Source organism: Artemia franciscana, chromosome 8 (genome assembly GCF_032884065.1).
Source record: "Artemia franciscana chromosome 8, ASM3288406v1, whole genome shotgun sequence".
Taxonomy (NCBI): Eukaryota; Metazoa; Arthropoda; class Branchiopoda; order Anostraca; family Artemiidae; genus Artemia; species Artemia franciscana.
In genome coordinates this window covers 22,390,715-22,407,341 of record NC_088870.1, presented here as the reverse complement: position 1 = coordinate 22,407,341, position 16,627 = coordinate 22,390,715, and the positions used below count along the sequence as shown (strand labels likewise).

The 16,627-nt window shown below is 33.4% G+C and overlaps 2 protein-coding genes across 4 annotated transcripts in view; both read left to right on the top strand.

The window, feature by feature from the left end:
- LOC136030151 (eukaryotic translation initiation factor 4 gamma 3-like) overlaps positions 1-8,126 on the top strand; it is a 119,685-nt gene extending 111,559 nt beyond the window's left edge. For 2 of the 3 annotated variants that reach the window (XM_065708854.1, XM_065708857.1), the window contains 4 exons: positions 950-1,111; positions 2,972-3,255; positions 4,011-4,170; positions 7,894-8,126. In XM_065708854.1, coding sequence (XP_065564926.1) covers positions 950-1,111; positions 2,972-3,255; positions 4,011-4,170; positions 7,894-8,106 — 819 coding nt within the window. In that variant the 3' untranslated portion in view covers positions 8,107-8,126. The remainder of the gene's footprint in view (positions 1-949; positions 1,112-2,971; positions 3,256-4,010; positions 4,171-7,893) is intronic. The other variant, XM_065708855.1, reaches the window with a different exon arrangement.
- Positions 8,127-10,693: 2,567 nt separating this feature from the next.
- Positions 10,694-16,627, top strand: part of LOC136030150 (ubiquitin carboxyl-terminal hydrolase 28-like) — a 58,673-nt gene continuing 52,739 nt past the window's right edge. The window contains exons 1-2 of the mRNA XM_065708853.1: positions 10,694-10,928; positions 14,058-14,219. Coding sequence (XP_065564925.1) covers positions 10,707-10,928; positions 14,058-14,219 — 384 coding nt within the window. The 5' untranslated portion in view covers positions 10,694-10,706. The remainder of the gene's footprint in view (positions 10,929-14,057; positions 14,220-16,627) is intronic.

The following is a 16,627-nucleotide window of genomic DNA, read 5'->3' as shown; positions in this document are numbered from 1 at the left end:
GGATGCAGACTCCAAAAAACTAAAGCAAAAGGCATGGAAAAAATCACATCAAGATAAATGAAAGTGTTGCAATAGCAATTATAGTGTAAAAAAGAAATCAATATAACTACCTCATGTGAAAGTATTCAAAATGAAGAATTACTTTGACAAATCAAAATAATGTTGTAATCCAAACAGTTTTAGTAAAAAGCACGGCAAGAATGTCTGAGGCTATAATGAACTAAAATGAACCATAACAAAATCTACAGTTAGAACACAATCGACAGCGAGAATTACAGCGATTCGTACATAAAGACGACGCGAAACGAGTTAAAATCATAACCATTCGCAAAAGGCTCAATTTTCTAACAAAATAACTAAGCAGCATTAGAAAACTAAGAAAAATGCAGGAAAAAAGTTTTCAAGGTGTTGGAAGATGAGTTACAACGAGAACCACGTATATACAAAACTGCCGTGTGCTCAGTGCTCTGATTATTTATACTCGTGTATGTGGATGTAAGTATATATCTTTGGTACACACACACACACACACACACACACATATATATATATATATATATATATATATATATATATATATATATATATATATATATATATATATATATATATATATATATATATATATATATATATATATATATATATATATATATATATATATATATATATATATATATATATATATATATATATATATGTGAATATGTGAATATATATATATATATATATTATATATATATATATATATATATATACATTATGGATAGCAATAGATTCTATGACCCTATTCTACAGTTTTTGATGGGTGACGGTGGATCGTTTGGACCAAAATCAGAGGAAATGCAAAAAAAAATCCTGAAAATAAACTCAATCCTTGGTTGACCTGCTTATAACAGAAAGACAAGAAGAGAGAGACAAATTTCACACTAATTAGCTTTATTTACAGAATGTTGAAATTGCTATTGTCAGGCAACTGAAAAGGCTTATCTGCGAAAGTCCTAAAGTAACGACAGTGTCAAGTTTTATGCAATGGCTCTTTCTCAATAATTTCAAAAAAATTGATGCCGAAGAAAAACTTGATGTTCTCGTCCACGTCCTGTATGCCAAGGTGTGTGTTTTTCAAGTTGTGGAATTTGGAAAAAAACTAACATTCTTGAAGTGTTCATGGTTCAGGTTATGAAAACTGAAACTTTAAGGTTGTTAGAAACAAGAGGAAATTGGAATTCGTTAATATTCATTATTGGAAAATCTTGTGTTTTCAAAAATTGACGTAATAAATCTGAAAGTTTAAAAAAATAGTGATTTTTGAAACACAAAGGATTTAGTTTTGAAACTTTAGAAATTTAAGATTGTCAAAAAGAAATTTTTTTTTAATTGTTATTGAAAATTGTAATAAGAGCCTTAAGATTTTGAAAAAAAAGTGTTAAAGGTCTAGTAATAAAATATTAAAATTTGAGGGGTTAGAAGAAAGAAAACTTTAAATTTGTCAATTTTCAAGTTTGTCAAAAGAATCACTTATGCTTCCTCACAAAATAAATATTCATTCACATTCTAAGCGTCGCAAACTTTTTTTATTTTAGATTGTATCTTTTCCTCTAGCCCTATCATGGCTTATCAAATTCTCAAATTTTTTTTTCCATTTCTCTTACTCTTTCCCTCTAAATTAATTGTGGCCCCATTCCAATGTTTAATTAAGGCAAACTCAGATTGATCATTTCCTCTAAACTTTTTTGTATGCCTCTACGATATTTTACTATCATGCCGTCTGGCTGCATCTTCCATATAAGATCTACCGTAATTTTATCCATGGCCTCCACTTCACACATAAATTCACATTCTAAAGTTTTTTCTTATACTAAATTCTTCTTATTTTTATATTAATTATTTTCATATAAACTTATATGAATGTTTTATTTTAATATAAAATTGTTTCATATTATTTTCACTCAAAAATGCTTTTACAGGTCCCTCCTCCTTTCTTTTAAACCTAAGGCATTTCCAAGAACATTCCTAGCGTTTCTACCTTTCTTCCTTTAAAGCGACTTCACAAGCTATTTTCAAAAAATTATTACATCCATCTTCCAAATTTTCAGATTTTAGACTCTCCCGTTTATTATTCAACTGTTCCTGAAAATATCCTTTCAATGTCTCGTCCTTGAGTCTTCCTACGTCACAACGTCCTGGTAGCTAGTTACCCTAGGGAATTTTTAGCTTTAAATTATCTTTAAAAGCTGCAAGCTGGTGATCTGTTCTTTCAACATAACTAAAAGCATTCCCGTAACCCTAGTACCATGTATTGATCCTGCCAGTCGTCGGCTTACAACAAAATATTCAATATTGTTAGTTGTCTTATCAACATTTTAACACTTTGTTGATACATGTACCATTACATGAGCAAACGCTTTATTTGCTATGACTAGATTATTATACGTGCAAAATTGCAGTTGTCTATATCCATTACAGTAATCTTTTTCTGCTCGAAAACTACCTAGGCTACCACTATGTCTATTGGTCTGGGCATTAAAATCTCCCAAGAAAAATACCATGTTTTTGAACTGAGGTCCTATCTATTTGATCCTGTAGCTGTAAGTGAAATTTATCTGAGTCATTATTGTCTCCACTAATCAGTTCTATAGGGTATATAAAATTATGATTATTCTCTTGCACTTTGGTCATAAAATGAGCGACGAGAAGTTTGTCATTAATGCCTTCCTAACCTTATCAACACTCGCCAGTTTCTTTATTCATCAGGACTCCTACTCCCTCCCTATGTACTTAATCCCCTGCCTGAGAAGAACAATTCAATATTCGCCTAATTTAATGTTTCCTACTCCTGGAATATGAGTATTTGAAACTCCTAACAAGTCCAGTTCAAAGGCTGCAATTTCCTTGTAATTTTAGAAAACATATTTGTTTCATATCGTTTTTTATGTTTGTATAGAAGTATTTATATATTATTTATATTCAGGCTGTTGAAGAGCAAACACATACTCCCAAATATGCTGAAGTGAGTAAATTGATGTTCGAGATTGAAATACCCTCGGTCAGTGGCACAGGGATAGTCAGATTCCGAAAACTTCTTCTCGACAGGTGTCACCAGACTTTTGAAAAACTAAAAAAGTTGAAAGAAGAGATAATTTCTAAACAGAAAGCCCAACTGGAAGCCGATACAGAAGAAAAGAAAACAGAAATACAAATGGAATTGAACAAGAGGAAAGGAAAATTAAAACATATTATGATAGGAAATCTCAGGTAAATTTGTTTTCAGTTTTTTGGCTGCATGAATGTTTTAGTATTTTCCTTTTCTTTACCCCAGTTCTTTCAAAATGACAATTTGGCCAGGAATGTCAGTTGTAGTTCGTTTTTGTTAATTTTTAAAATAGATTGGTACTAATAAATATTTTATATCATGTCCTTAATCCTATAACATTCAATTCTGCTAAGATCCTAATAAGAAACTAAGTATCATGAGCATTAAGATATGTGAACCAATATAATTCTTTGTTGTGCTTTCAATATTTGTTAAAGCCATAATGTAAGATCCTACTCCTACAAAATAACATACATGCTAATGCGAAAGCTTTTGTTCTTAAAAGTTAAAATTAATCTACTATTGGGGGGATCTGGCCAAGGGAATATTATATAAGAAAGAAAACAAAAACTAACCTTCAAGATTGTTGGTTTTGTTGTATTTATATATTATTTCTTTTTGAGTGCGGAGGATGGCTCGATGAAGTGCTTTGCTGAAATATCTGCGTTGTGTTTTTTTCCCTATGTTTGGTTTTCCCCTCATTTGGTATCAGATTTTTGCATATTTTTGAATTTCTTCCTTTATAATTCTTTTCCTTTTTATAATCAGGATTTTCCTTTTCTTGTCTTAATTTCCCTAGTCTTCTTTTCTTAATCAGCTATTTTAAAAAATAGACCTCGGTAGACGTTTTCTTCCAGGTGTGATAATTATTTAGCTCCTTTCTTGAGAAACGATCTAATTGTAGCATTTCTTTCAGTTTTTTTGGTGAGTTATTCAAATTGAAGATTGTGACAGTGGAAAATGTTAATTTTTGTATATCTGAATTGCTGAAGTCTCCCACTGAGGAACAGCTCGAATGTCTTTCCAAATTCATTTCTATAATTGGTAAAACTTATGAAGAAGAATATGATGCCAATGTAAGTTCACCTTTTTAGAACATGCATTAAAGTTATACTATTGTTAACTTCCAAGCGTACACAAGAACTGGTATATTAGCTCCCTGAAATGGAGACGAGAAAATATGAAATGGTTTTATTTTGAGGGTTACTTTCATCAGCAAACATTGCCAAAATTGCATTGCCAAGATTAAAAGAAATTTATTTATCAATAATTTTGTTTAACATGATTAACTGTACAATAAAAATATAAATTTTGTGTTTTACTTCTTCCCTCAGATAAAGAAATAATTAATTTTATAGAACATATTTATTTAACCCATTCAATTCTCTAAACAAATAACAATTTTTAAGGTATTAATTGTACCTCCCTCACAAACAATTATCTAATACATTTATCTAAATCAGTTATTCATTTATTTCTCATAGGCAGTTCATTATTTTGTCACTCGGTTATTTAAGAATGGGACTTTTTTTACTTTATGAATTTATTACCTCTAAAAATTTTGAATTAGTCTATTACCACTACTGCTTCAACTACTAACGACTCACCTCAGCACCAAGCTGCCCGAGGACAACAAAGCTAAACGCTCTCCTACTCCATCCCAATCTATTCAAATCCTTTCTATTTACAACCTCCCAGGAAGTTCCCATTTCCTTTAGATATTTCTTTGTGACATCCTCCCACTTCGGACAAGGAAGACATACTTTCTGCTTAGCCCTAGACGGTTGGCCGAAAACGATAATCTTCCAAAAAATCTGTGGCCCTTCATCCACAGAACTTGCCCTAGCCATTTCAACCTTGCTTTCGTTATAGCCCGAAAAAGAGGGATTGAACCACATTTTTCGTACAGCCTATTGTTGGAAATAAGGTCAGTCAGCCGGGTATCCAGAAGATTCCGTAGGCAATTTCTGTGGTAAACACCTATTAAATTTCCTTACGCTTCTCGTAGTGCCCATACTTTAGAGCCATATTTGACCATTGTCATCACTGCACCTTCCAATATTATAATCCTGGTTTGCAGACTGATCTTCTTATTCTTTTAAACTTTTTTTTAACTGTGAAAAAATGCTCTGAGTCTTGGTTATTCCACTTTTAACAACTTCATTACTTCCACTGTCCTTACTAATCATAATAACAAGGTAATTAAAGCTGCCCACCTGATCAATTTTCTATTTTTTCGTTGTCCAACATCACCTTTTCATCCTCACTTATTCCTAGTCTTAGTGGCTTAATCTTCTTAACATTAATCTTCAAACCTATTCTAGCACCCTGGACTAGAAAACCTCTAAAAGTTCATTCGTTTTGTTCAAACTTTCAGGGGATATAACACAACCCTGCTTAACTTCTGATATAATACAAAATTAGCTGCTAACCTCATTTCCAATCTTGACCACAGAATTGTAATTCTTGTACATAGCACTAATCATTTTAATGCATTTGTCTAATATATCATGCAAGGATAAGACCTTTGCTGAAGCTCTAATCAACACAATCAAACACCTCTTCTTAATTTTTAAACTGATGACCAGTAGTGGCTGACACCTAAGAAACTTCTTAATCATTAATCTAAGAGTGAGAATTTGGTCAACACATCCTCTACCTAATCTAAAACCACACTGTTCTTCTCTTAGAACTTTGTCTACAGCATCTCTTAGTCTAAGAAGTGTTATATTACGAAGTTTTTTTTTCTACCAACAGAGACCAGACTACTACTTCGATAATGAAGATACAGTGTTTAATTAAGGTTTTCCTAAAAATCGTTAGGCATTTCCCCTTTTTCAAACATCGTATTCATAATCATCAGTAACTTATTCAAACCTCAGAACCACCATATTCAAGACACTCATTTACTTCACTATCAACACATGGAGCCGTATCATTTTTTAACACTTTGAGAAACATCAGCATTCCCTCCTCACAAAGTAAAGCGAATGAGTTTTTTTTACATTTTATATAAGTGTATTCATTTGTAAAAAAAAGGTAAAAAATACAAATTAGCTTTTTAATATTTTGTATATTCCTTCTTTTATCCCTTTGACATTTTTGAAAAACAGGCTGTTTTGAAGAAAATACATCTAGTTAAAGGAAGTTCAACACCAAAATATCACCTATGACCATCAGTCAATCCTTATGGAAAGATCAAATAAAAAAACTAGTTTTTTTAACTGAAAGTAAGGAGCGATATTAAAACTTACGACGAACAAAAATTACCCCGTATATGAAATGGGTTGTCCCCTCCGCAATCCCTCGCTCTTTACGCTAAAGTTTTTAATTGTTTTAAAAATTTGAATTGTGGCAAATAGTCAAACTTTATCGTAAAGAGCGAGGGATTGCGGAGAGAACAACCCATTTCATATATGGAGTAATTTCTGTTCGTCTTAAGTTTTAATGTCGCTCCTTACTTTCAGTTAAAAAAAACTAGTTTTTTTATTGAATTTCTGAACGTTTTTAACTAATGTATGCTTGATTTTGGATCTCCGCACATAAATTATTAAAATGAAATTTCCAAATTAATTCTTTTTTTGGCTAAATGGCTTTCTTTTAGTTTTGATCAGCCGATTTTGAGAAATAAGGGGTGGGCAAGGAGGCCTAGTTGCGCTTCAATTTTTCGGTTGCTTAAAAGGCAACTAGAACTTTTAATTTTTAACGAACGTTTTTATTAGTAAAAATTATAACCAACTTAAGCATTAACTCACCTAACAAACTTGTATTTTCTTATATTTATATTATGCATATGAAGGGGTTTGTCCCCTCGTTAATACCTCGCTCTTCACACTAAATCCTAAATTTTGTCAATTCTTTAAGAATAACTCCTGAATCAGAAAGGCCTTAGAATAAATAGTTTAAATTACTAAAAATACTTTAGCATAAAATGCGAGGTATTTATCTTCTCCTAAATCCCTCACTCTTTATTCTATAACATTTTTAGAATCCCTTATATGCGTCGTAATCTCTGTTCGTTTTCAGTTTTAATGCTACTCCTTACTTTCAATTAAAAACAATTTTACATTTTTATTTTTTCATTGTTTTTTATAGTAATACTAGAAAATCCCGCACCCTTTTCATTGAATTTCTCTTTCCCCAAGATATTTTCCTCCAATAAAAGATCCTCCCATATAACCCCCTCCCCTCAACCCCAAACCAAAAAAATCCACGTGAAAACGTCTGTAAGCTTCCACAAAAAATACGAATTTCCACATTTTGGTAGATAGTAGCTTGAAATTTTTTCTAGAGGGTTTTCTGATACGCTGAATAAGATGGTGTGATTTTCGGTAAGTTTCTATGACTTTTAGGGATTTTTTCCTCCTATTTTGCAAAATAAGGCAAATTTTCTCAGGCTCGTAACTTTTGATGACAAAGACTGAATTTGATGAAACTTATATAATCAGCATGAAAATCCCATTCTTTTGATTTATCTTTTAGGTCCGTTTGTTAGAGTTTCGTTTACCATTGAGCCGGGTCGCTCTTTACTACAGTTTGTTCCCACGAACTGTTTGAAAAGAACATGAGTCAGTTTTATCCTAGTTTTAAATTTGTGGGGATTATGAATTATTTCTACTATTAGAATTTATTATTTTGAGCAAAATTAGAATTCATAATTCTTCTGAAGTGTTTTTATTGTAACATTTTTGTGGCTGCTGAATGGGTTGGGAGAGGCGTTGTTCTACCTCTTGTATTTGTATATATACATTAAACAAGTAAAACAAAAATAGTAATAATAAACTATACTTTATATTTAGTACCAAAGAGCAGTTGCTGATGTTGGAAGTTCAGAGAAGCAAATCCATATACAGCTAACAAAGCTCGATATATATCTTGACGAAATGAAGGAATTGAGCCGGAGAGAAGATTTGTCGTCTCGTATTCGGTTTATGTTAATGCAGGTTCTTGACTTGAAGAAAAATCATTGGGATCCTCACCGGGAAGGAGATGTCTTTACAGAAGTAGGGTAAGCTATGAAATCAGATTGGTTATAATCCAGGGGAGCCTGAATTAGGGGAACCTTATAACTCAGGGGAATTATACAGCTAACTAGTTATACCGTGTAATTTAATTATACAGCTAACTAAACTCGATGTGTATCTTGACAAAATTAAGAAATTGAGCCGGAAAGAAGATTTGTCGTCTCGTATTCGGTTTATGTTAATGCAGGTTCTTGACTTAAGGAAGAAGTTGTGGGTTCATCCCCTGGAAGGAGATGTCTTTACACAAGTAGGGTTAGCTATGAAATCAGATTCGTTATAATTTAGGGGAACCTGAATTAGGGGAACCTTATAACTCAGGGGAATTATACAGCTATGTAATTATTCAGTTTAATTTAATTATACAGCTAACTAAGCTCGATGTATATCTTGACAAAAATAAGAAATTGAGCCGGAGAGAAGATTTTGTCGTCTCGTATTCGGTTTATGTTAATGCAAGTTCTTGACTTAAGGAAAAAGTAGTGGGTTCATCCCCTTGAAGGAGATGTCTTTGCATGAGTATTGTTATCTCTGAAATCAGATTCGTTATAATTTAGGGGAACCTGAATTAGGGGAACCTTATAACTCAGGGGAATTATACAGCTATGTAATTATTCAGTTTAATTTAATTATACAGCTAACTAAGCTCGATGTATATCTTGACAAAAATAAGAAATTTAGTCGGAGAGAAGATTTTGTCGTCTCGTATTCGGTTTATGTTAATGCAAGTTCTTGACTTAAGGAAAAAGTAGTGGGTTCATCCCCTGGAAGGAGATGTCTTTGCATGAGTATTGTTAGCTATGAAATCAGATTCGTTATAATTCAGGGGAACCTGAATTAGGGGAACCTTATAACTCAGGGGAATTATACAGCTATATAATTATTCAGTTTAATTTAATTATACAGCCAACTAAGCTCGATGTATATCTTAACAAAACGACAAAATTGAGCAGGAGATACTATTTGTTGTCCCATATTCGGTTTATACTAATGCAGGCTCTTGACTTGAAAAAAAATCAGTGGGCTCCTCACCGGGAAGGAGATGTCTTTACAGAAATAGGGTAAGCTATTAAATCAGAGAGGTTATAATTTAATAGAGAATCACCAGATAAATGAATAAGAGAATAAATTTACATAATAGAATCTCCAGAGAAAAGCAAAGTCACTGTTGTTCAACTAACGTCAAATAAACAAGAACACCATATTTATGGCATTAAATTACCCCGTACGCCCTCAGTTCTATTGTCTGTATATTTAGGTAAAACGTTAGATTATTTTTGTTTCAATTTAAGGGAAGGCAGGAGCCTCTAAGAAGAATCAATTGTAGAATATAATTTGGAAGAGGTTCCAAAACGGCTCTATAATAGAATGAGTAACAGTTCCATCTATATTATAGTTCCTGTTTATTGTTGACATAAGGAAACCTTATTAGGAAGAAAGAGAAGTTTCAAAAAAGAAATTAGAAGGATCTTCTAAGAATTGCTGAAAAATGATAAATAAAATAATAAACGATCAACTGTTAATAGCCATCTATAATACTGACAGAAACTTGCACTCATAATTAATAAGCCTTATAAACTATGCAAAACAAACATACTGAACAGGGAAAACAGCTTCAAATTCTGAGGAATCTTCAGTTTTATAGTTTTGGATATCAGAAGCTAGTCAATTATTTCTGCCGTTTCTTGAAGACTTGGATTTATTTCAACGGTATAGCTATCATCATGAATGATATAAAGTTATTTGGTGAAGGGTATTATAAGCTGCCATAAAGGGCGCTTTAGACCTAAAATACCTGTATTTTAAATAAGTTGATGGGCCTTTGTTTCTTAAGAGGGGATTCCCTTTTGTGTGGGTAGACGGGGCTATCATGATTACCTAGAAGGATATAAAATCTGGCGAGAAAACAAAATATTGTGCATTTAAACAAGTTTTCTAGAGATTTCCTCCTTGACCATTACATTGCTTTACATCTGCAATAAGAAGGATAGATTGTTGAAACGAGAGAAAAACTGGTATTTGGTCGTTGTTTGTTTTATGCAGGTTTCAGCAACTTGACTAGTATAGCAGTTGCAGTTTCAAGAAAACAAAGATGTTCATAAACCAGAAGATTGTTCAGTTTTTTCTCTACTTTCATAATATGGAATTACTCTTCGACCTTTTTAATCATTGGGTCTCTTAATACCGGAATATGCTCTGATATTTCCCCTTAATTGTTAACGTTGCCATGTTTCCTGAATGCTGCAACTGCTGATTTAACGTTGAATGAAACACCTAATCCGCCTGCTAAAGCTGTAGCTAAATTCGCAAAGAACTACTCTATTTTTCGTCATTTTGGTACCAGTTTTAAGGAATTTAGCTTACAGGTGATGTACCTGCACATAGTGGAAGATAGAAGAACCCGTTTCCCCTAAGATTGGTTCTAAAGATCACTACGAAAAATTAGTGCATGTCACTATATTGTTGAATCCTCGTTTATTTATTTGCCTGATGGAAGCATTTTCATCAGGGTTTACAAAGTGAAATTTGTTTTAGTAGAGGTTTATCTTACTTATTAATTATATTGTAATTTTAGGGCTGTTGCAGCAAGTATGTCTGATGGCACAACCTCAAGACGAACTGTTGCTTTTCGAGAGGCTGAAAACCCAAGGGATAAAATTCGAATGGACAACTGGCCGGTTGGACTGAAAAATGTTGGCAACACTTGCTGGTTTTCTGCTGTTATCCAGTCCCTGTTCTATATTCCTGAATTTCGTAGACTGGTTTTGGAATTTACACCGCATAAAATAGAAAACAAGGATTTGGAATCTAGAGTAAAGTATTACCTTTTCCTATGCGAGTAATTATCTTTTAGATATTTCTTGGATCTTGCCATCTGAAAAAGCATTTTACCGTCATTGTTTAGGTTGCTTTGTTTTTTTTTTATTTTATTTTATGCAGAGTTAAAATAACTAATAAAGGGACTGTTGCGAATGGAATAAGCCAAGCATCTTCTTTGCTGACATCAAATAAGATAACTTCGGCTTATCTTCTCATGGAAAAATTCGTGATTTCTCAGCTTTAATGGGTAACAGAGTCTGAGATGTTTCAAATAATTCCTCATTGGTAGAGTTTAAACTATGCGTAATTACTATTCTTCATCAGAACATCTTCAGAACTCTTGCCTGGATGATATCCCAAAATTTGCTCAATGTGGAAGGCCTCACTTTTCTACGAAGGAAGCACCACGTATCTACGATCCAAGTGTGCTACTTACAGCAATAAATACTCTTATAATCAAAGATAAAGATAAATAATTAAAATCATTAAATCAAAGATAAAAATTCCGTTATTCAGGAGTTGTTTGATTCTTACGATCGGGTATATTTCCAGGATTATCTTATAGTTAATCTACAACTAGGTTAGTATTATATTGTGTTCCCGAGTCTTATGAACTTATAGGTGGTCGCCATTCTAATGGACTAGCTTTTTGGAGTGTTTTTAAAGGGAATTATTTCTTCTTTTTGCTATTACCAGATATTTCTTCTATAATTTTGTATAAGACGATGGTCACGTGCCTATTTCAGCATTATTACATTGGATATAGATGCACAAAAAGGGAAAATTTCACGTGCTAAGTGTTTTGAAAAAAGTAACCTGAATAAAGCAATTATGTTGGTCTATATTTCTTCTGTCATGTGAAGTATAGGAAGTTAACGAGGAAATTTCTGAAGACAGTGAATAAAATATTATATGCAACCTTTACAAATGTCTCAACCATATATTCAATGCCGTTCTAAGCAAAACAAAAAGTGGAATAAAGGTAAAATTCAACATGGCCTAAAAACGAGAAAACTAAAATTAAGACCATATATAAAGCAATTTTGGTGCTAAATAGGAAAGAAGAAAGCCTCTTATGCATAACTTTTTCCAGGATCTTCGAAAAAACAGGAAGGATAGAAATAGGCCTATAGTTAGATATAACAGATACATTTCCATTCTTATGCAGTGGGATAACTTTAGCTACTTTAAGTATATCAGGAAATGCACCGGAGTAGAAAGACAGATTTGTAAGATGTGCAAGTGGAATAGAGATAAACTTTGATATCTTTTTAATAAACTTTAATATCTTTTAGGACTTATCCCTATTCTTAAGATTAGTAACTTAAATAGAATCCTTATGGTACCTAGATATCAGCTTCGGAAGTAAACTCTCTTTTTGCCGATATATGTAGCATGCCACTTTCCCATTAATCGACAATGCAAAAATTAAGTTTCACGTTGCTGAGGCAAGTCATGATGTAGATCTAATGGAAATTTATGTGTCTGCAGTTTACAAAGAGTTTCAAATTTGAAAAGATACTGCGCCTGACTCTGGTGAGCTTTCTTTAAATCTGTTGCGTGAATACAAAATTTTCCTTGCCAATCCGATCTCCTCCCTTATTAATTAGCGGTTCTTGGAGTAAGTGTACCCTAGTGTTTAAAGACCTGTTTTAGTAATTCTAAACCTTTTTTAGGTTACAAATATTTATGTATCATGCACTCGTGACACAGGTAAAATATTGTTTATCTATATTCTCCTAATCGACTTCTGAAAGGCCTTTGATCATTACATAGAAGTCATGAATTTGGAGACTAAGTGTGCACGCGAACATACTCTCGTTTTAGTGAATAATATTTGCTAAACCGATACCAGTGAATCAATAGCTTTTTTGAGAAGCCAATGACCGAGAATGGGCTGAACTTCTATCTGGCACCCCATAGGACGGTAAACTTGCGCTGTCGCTATTTTTTAGCAGTGATAAACTTCATCCTTTATAAGTTTGAAGAGAGACTCAAGTACGTAGACGGTTTGTCAGTTCTTCTGGAATATCTCGTTGAAATAGCTCCCAGTCAGTTCCCCATTTACTGGTGCCATGCTTCAAATCAACGAAAGAAAGGCCAAAATCCTTCACTTTAATCTTCCGAAGACAGATTTTGTTTGTCCTCGTTCACCATACTCATGTAGATCTTTGACTGTGATTCTGGATGTTGCGCTGTCGCTATTTTTAGCAGTGATAAACTTCATCTTTTATAAGTTTGAAGAGAGACTCAAGGACGTAGACGGTTTGTCACTTCTTCTGGAATATCTCGTTGAAATAGCTCCCAGTCAGTTCCCCATTTACTGGTGCCATGCTTCAAATCAACGAAAGAAAGGCCAAAATCCTTCACGTTAATCTTCCGAAGACAGATTTTGTTTGTCCTCGTTCACCATACTCATGTGGATCTTTGACTGTAATTCTGGATGTAACATTTAGCGTGACTGCTCTTTTTGTTTTTATGTTAAGAGAATTATTAAAAAGGTAATGTGTGCTGTGGATTCTTATTTTAATGCGTCGGTTGGGTTTTTGAGTATCACAACTGGAAATGGCTTACCTCACATACATCAGACTAATTTTAGAACATTCTTGTCCTGTGTGGGGCACCCAATTAATAACCGAGGTTTTTTAAGTGACGAACCTGAGTAATTGGCATTATTTGCCTTACTACTGCCACTACTTCACGAGTGTCAACTTAGTTTGATCTATAAATTTGGTCGATGCTTCCCATATCTTAAGCACAAAATGCTTCTCCAGTTCATTTCTGCCTTGTGATATGTCAGTGTTTAATGTTTTATTTATGTATTTATTTGTCTTTTCCAAGTATGAGCGCCATTTAGTGAGAATTTATTCGTGAGTACGACAGCTTGTGCCAGTAAAGTGACTCTAATAAATTATTATGAATTTTGGAATTTGCGCTTATATTGTTTTTTAATTCCTATAAGAGCCATGATGATTTGCTGAAGATCCTACTCTCTTTAGTTTCAAATGTGCTTTTACTATGGGTCTTGAAGAGTTGACTAATCATGGAAAAACATGAAAGAAATTCCTTTTTCTTCTCATATAATTACTCAATGGATTTTATTAACTTTGCTTAATATTTAGGAACTACGAAATGTTTCATTGGTTACAAATTTAAGGAGACTATTTGCACTGATGCTGCGCGGCAGAAGAAAATATTTAGATCCATCCGAATGTATCTCTATTCTAAGAAGTGGTCTTGGAGATACTTTTAGTCAACATGATGTTTCAGAAACTACCCATTTGGTAAGTCATAAACATATACTGTTTGGAAGATCAGTGAGGAGTCTTTCTTTATTAAACGATTATTCTTGCTTGACTTTTTATGTGTTTTGTGTTTGCTTCTTGAAATGGAGGGGGGTGGGGGTACAGGTGTATTTTTTTTTGAAAATGAAGTATATTTTTTTCTAAATAAGAGAAGCGCTGTCGCCCCCGTCTAGCCCTCAGTCTTTGAATTTAAGCTCAGCTTTTTATCACAACGCTTTGATATTTGAAAACTGATGTTTTCTGTTAAAACTATTGTTTCCCTAATACGAGGAGAAATCACCTGAGCACCCATTGGTTGTGCATACTCCAGATATATTTCTAAAAAAATAAACGAAAAGAAAACATCTTAAATTATGGTTCCCTTTTTACAGACTATTTATATTTAGGAACGAATGCACCACCGCTCTCTTTGAAAGTAAAGGGCTAGAAGATTGACTATTTCATTTTAATTGTAATTAACGGATATCAAGTAATTAGTGGCATGGTTTTTTGTATTCTCTACAGCCACATATGAAATTAAATTGAATAATTTTAAATAATCAAGAATGAACCGTAAAAAGTGGTTGGGTTACTAGACAGAAATACACTTTGTTTTTACATTGTTCGCAAGAGTTTAATGCATGTACACACATTTTGTTACACTTACGTGCATCTTTTGGAAGCAAATGGGGTATATATGAATGAATGAACTTTATTACCCGTAAAAGTATAAAAAACACAAAGTACGAGTATTATAATAAACAAAAACGATAAAAAGCGAAGAAAAAAAAATTCAAACTAACAAAAGACAACATGGACTAATTAGCCAGTATCAATATGGAAAAAAGGCTGCAGAGGGTCACAAACGTGAATAAAGTTGATAGTCTTTTTACATAAATCATCACTGGATGACCGAATCCGAGAAGGCACATCTATTAAACCAAATCGAGCAATTTTTTATTTTTATTTTGGTGCCATCTAGGAAGCCGGAGGAGGAATTTGCAATATCTGAAATAAGCCGCACGTAGGCGATCTTTCTTGCGAAACAGATGAGCCATGCCTGATAAAAACAAAAGCACAGGGGCGCAATAAGCGTTATAAATCATGCACAAACCGTTGCGGTTGTAACGGCTTTTGTTTGGGGATATTTTTCCGTAAGCGACGCGTAGGTTTTTCACGGCTTGATTCACTAGGGATGAACAGGTAGTGGAAAGTGTTGGGCCGAAACACAGACCAAGCCAACTAACTAAAGAAGAACATGGCAGAACTGCAGTCCCAGCAACGAATGGAGCGACCGCATAAGGGCTATTAAAACAAATAAACTCGCATTTAGACGCATTAACTGACAGTCCAATCTTAGATAGTTCATTGGTTAAAATAGTAAAATTGGAAAGCAATCCACGACGAGTCCGGGCAACAAGAAGAACGTCGTCTGCATATGCAACAGAAGACAAACCAATAGTACCGTAAAAAACAGAACTTTGAAAGGGACGCAGGCACGATGCAAGCACACATTTAAATATACTAAGAGACAACACGGCACCTTGCCGAACTCCCTTATTAATTTTTACAGAGTCAGATATTTGGCCATTCCAGGTAACTTGAATTTTAGACTTTGAATATCAAGAAGATAATAAACATAGTAGAGAAGGATTAACACCTGAAGACGCAAGGGAAAATAGAGCCTGAGAGTGCACAATATTTTAAGCCCCAGAAATGTCAACAGTAAGACAGTATAAAGACATTTTAGTTTTTACGGCATCTTTCATGAGTCGGCTCAAAACATGATGTGCATGGGAGCAACCGAAACTTTTCCGAAAACCAAACTGAAAAGGCGTAAAATCACAATTCGACTCAATTTCTGGTAGTAATAAATGTCCAATCAACTTACTTAAAAAACACGATACTGTAATGGGACGATAATTTACACATGACGTGGGGTCCTTGCCTCGCTTTTGAATAGACGTTACACGACCACAAAGGAAACTATCAGGAACAAGTGACTGTGCTGAGCAAGACTAGAAAAATATTTGTAGATGGTTAAGTAGAGAAGGACAATCATAAGCAAAACAGGCCGTCACCATCAAGGCTATATATCTGACACTCTCAATTAAGATCTTGTAATGTCCCTTTTCCTCAAGGCTTAGGGTCTATGTGCATCCATGAATTTTTATATTCATGTAATTTTAGACCTACGTAATAATTTAGTAAGTGGATTTGCCAATGTTTTTATTTAGAAGTGAAGTGCGTTTATGATAATTTACAATTTTGAAAGCCCTGTGTTTTTAGATTAGGGAATCCATTTGCCAAATATGAAGTTATTCTAGTTAAATAAGTTTAATTGTAGCTGAGTACGGTGATAAGGCCCAAAACTTTTTAAATAGTTGAACGTTTATTATTAATTTTTG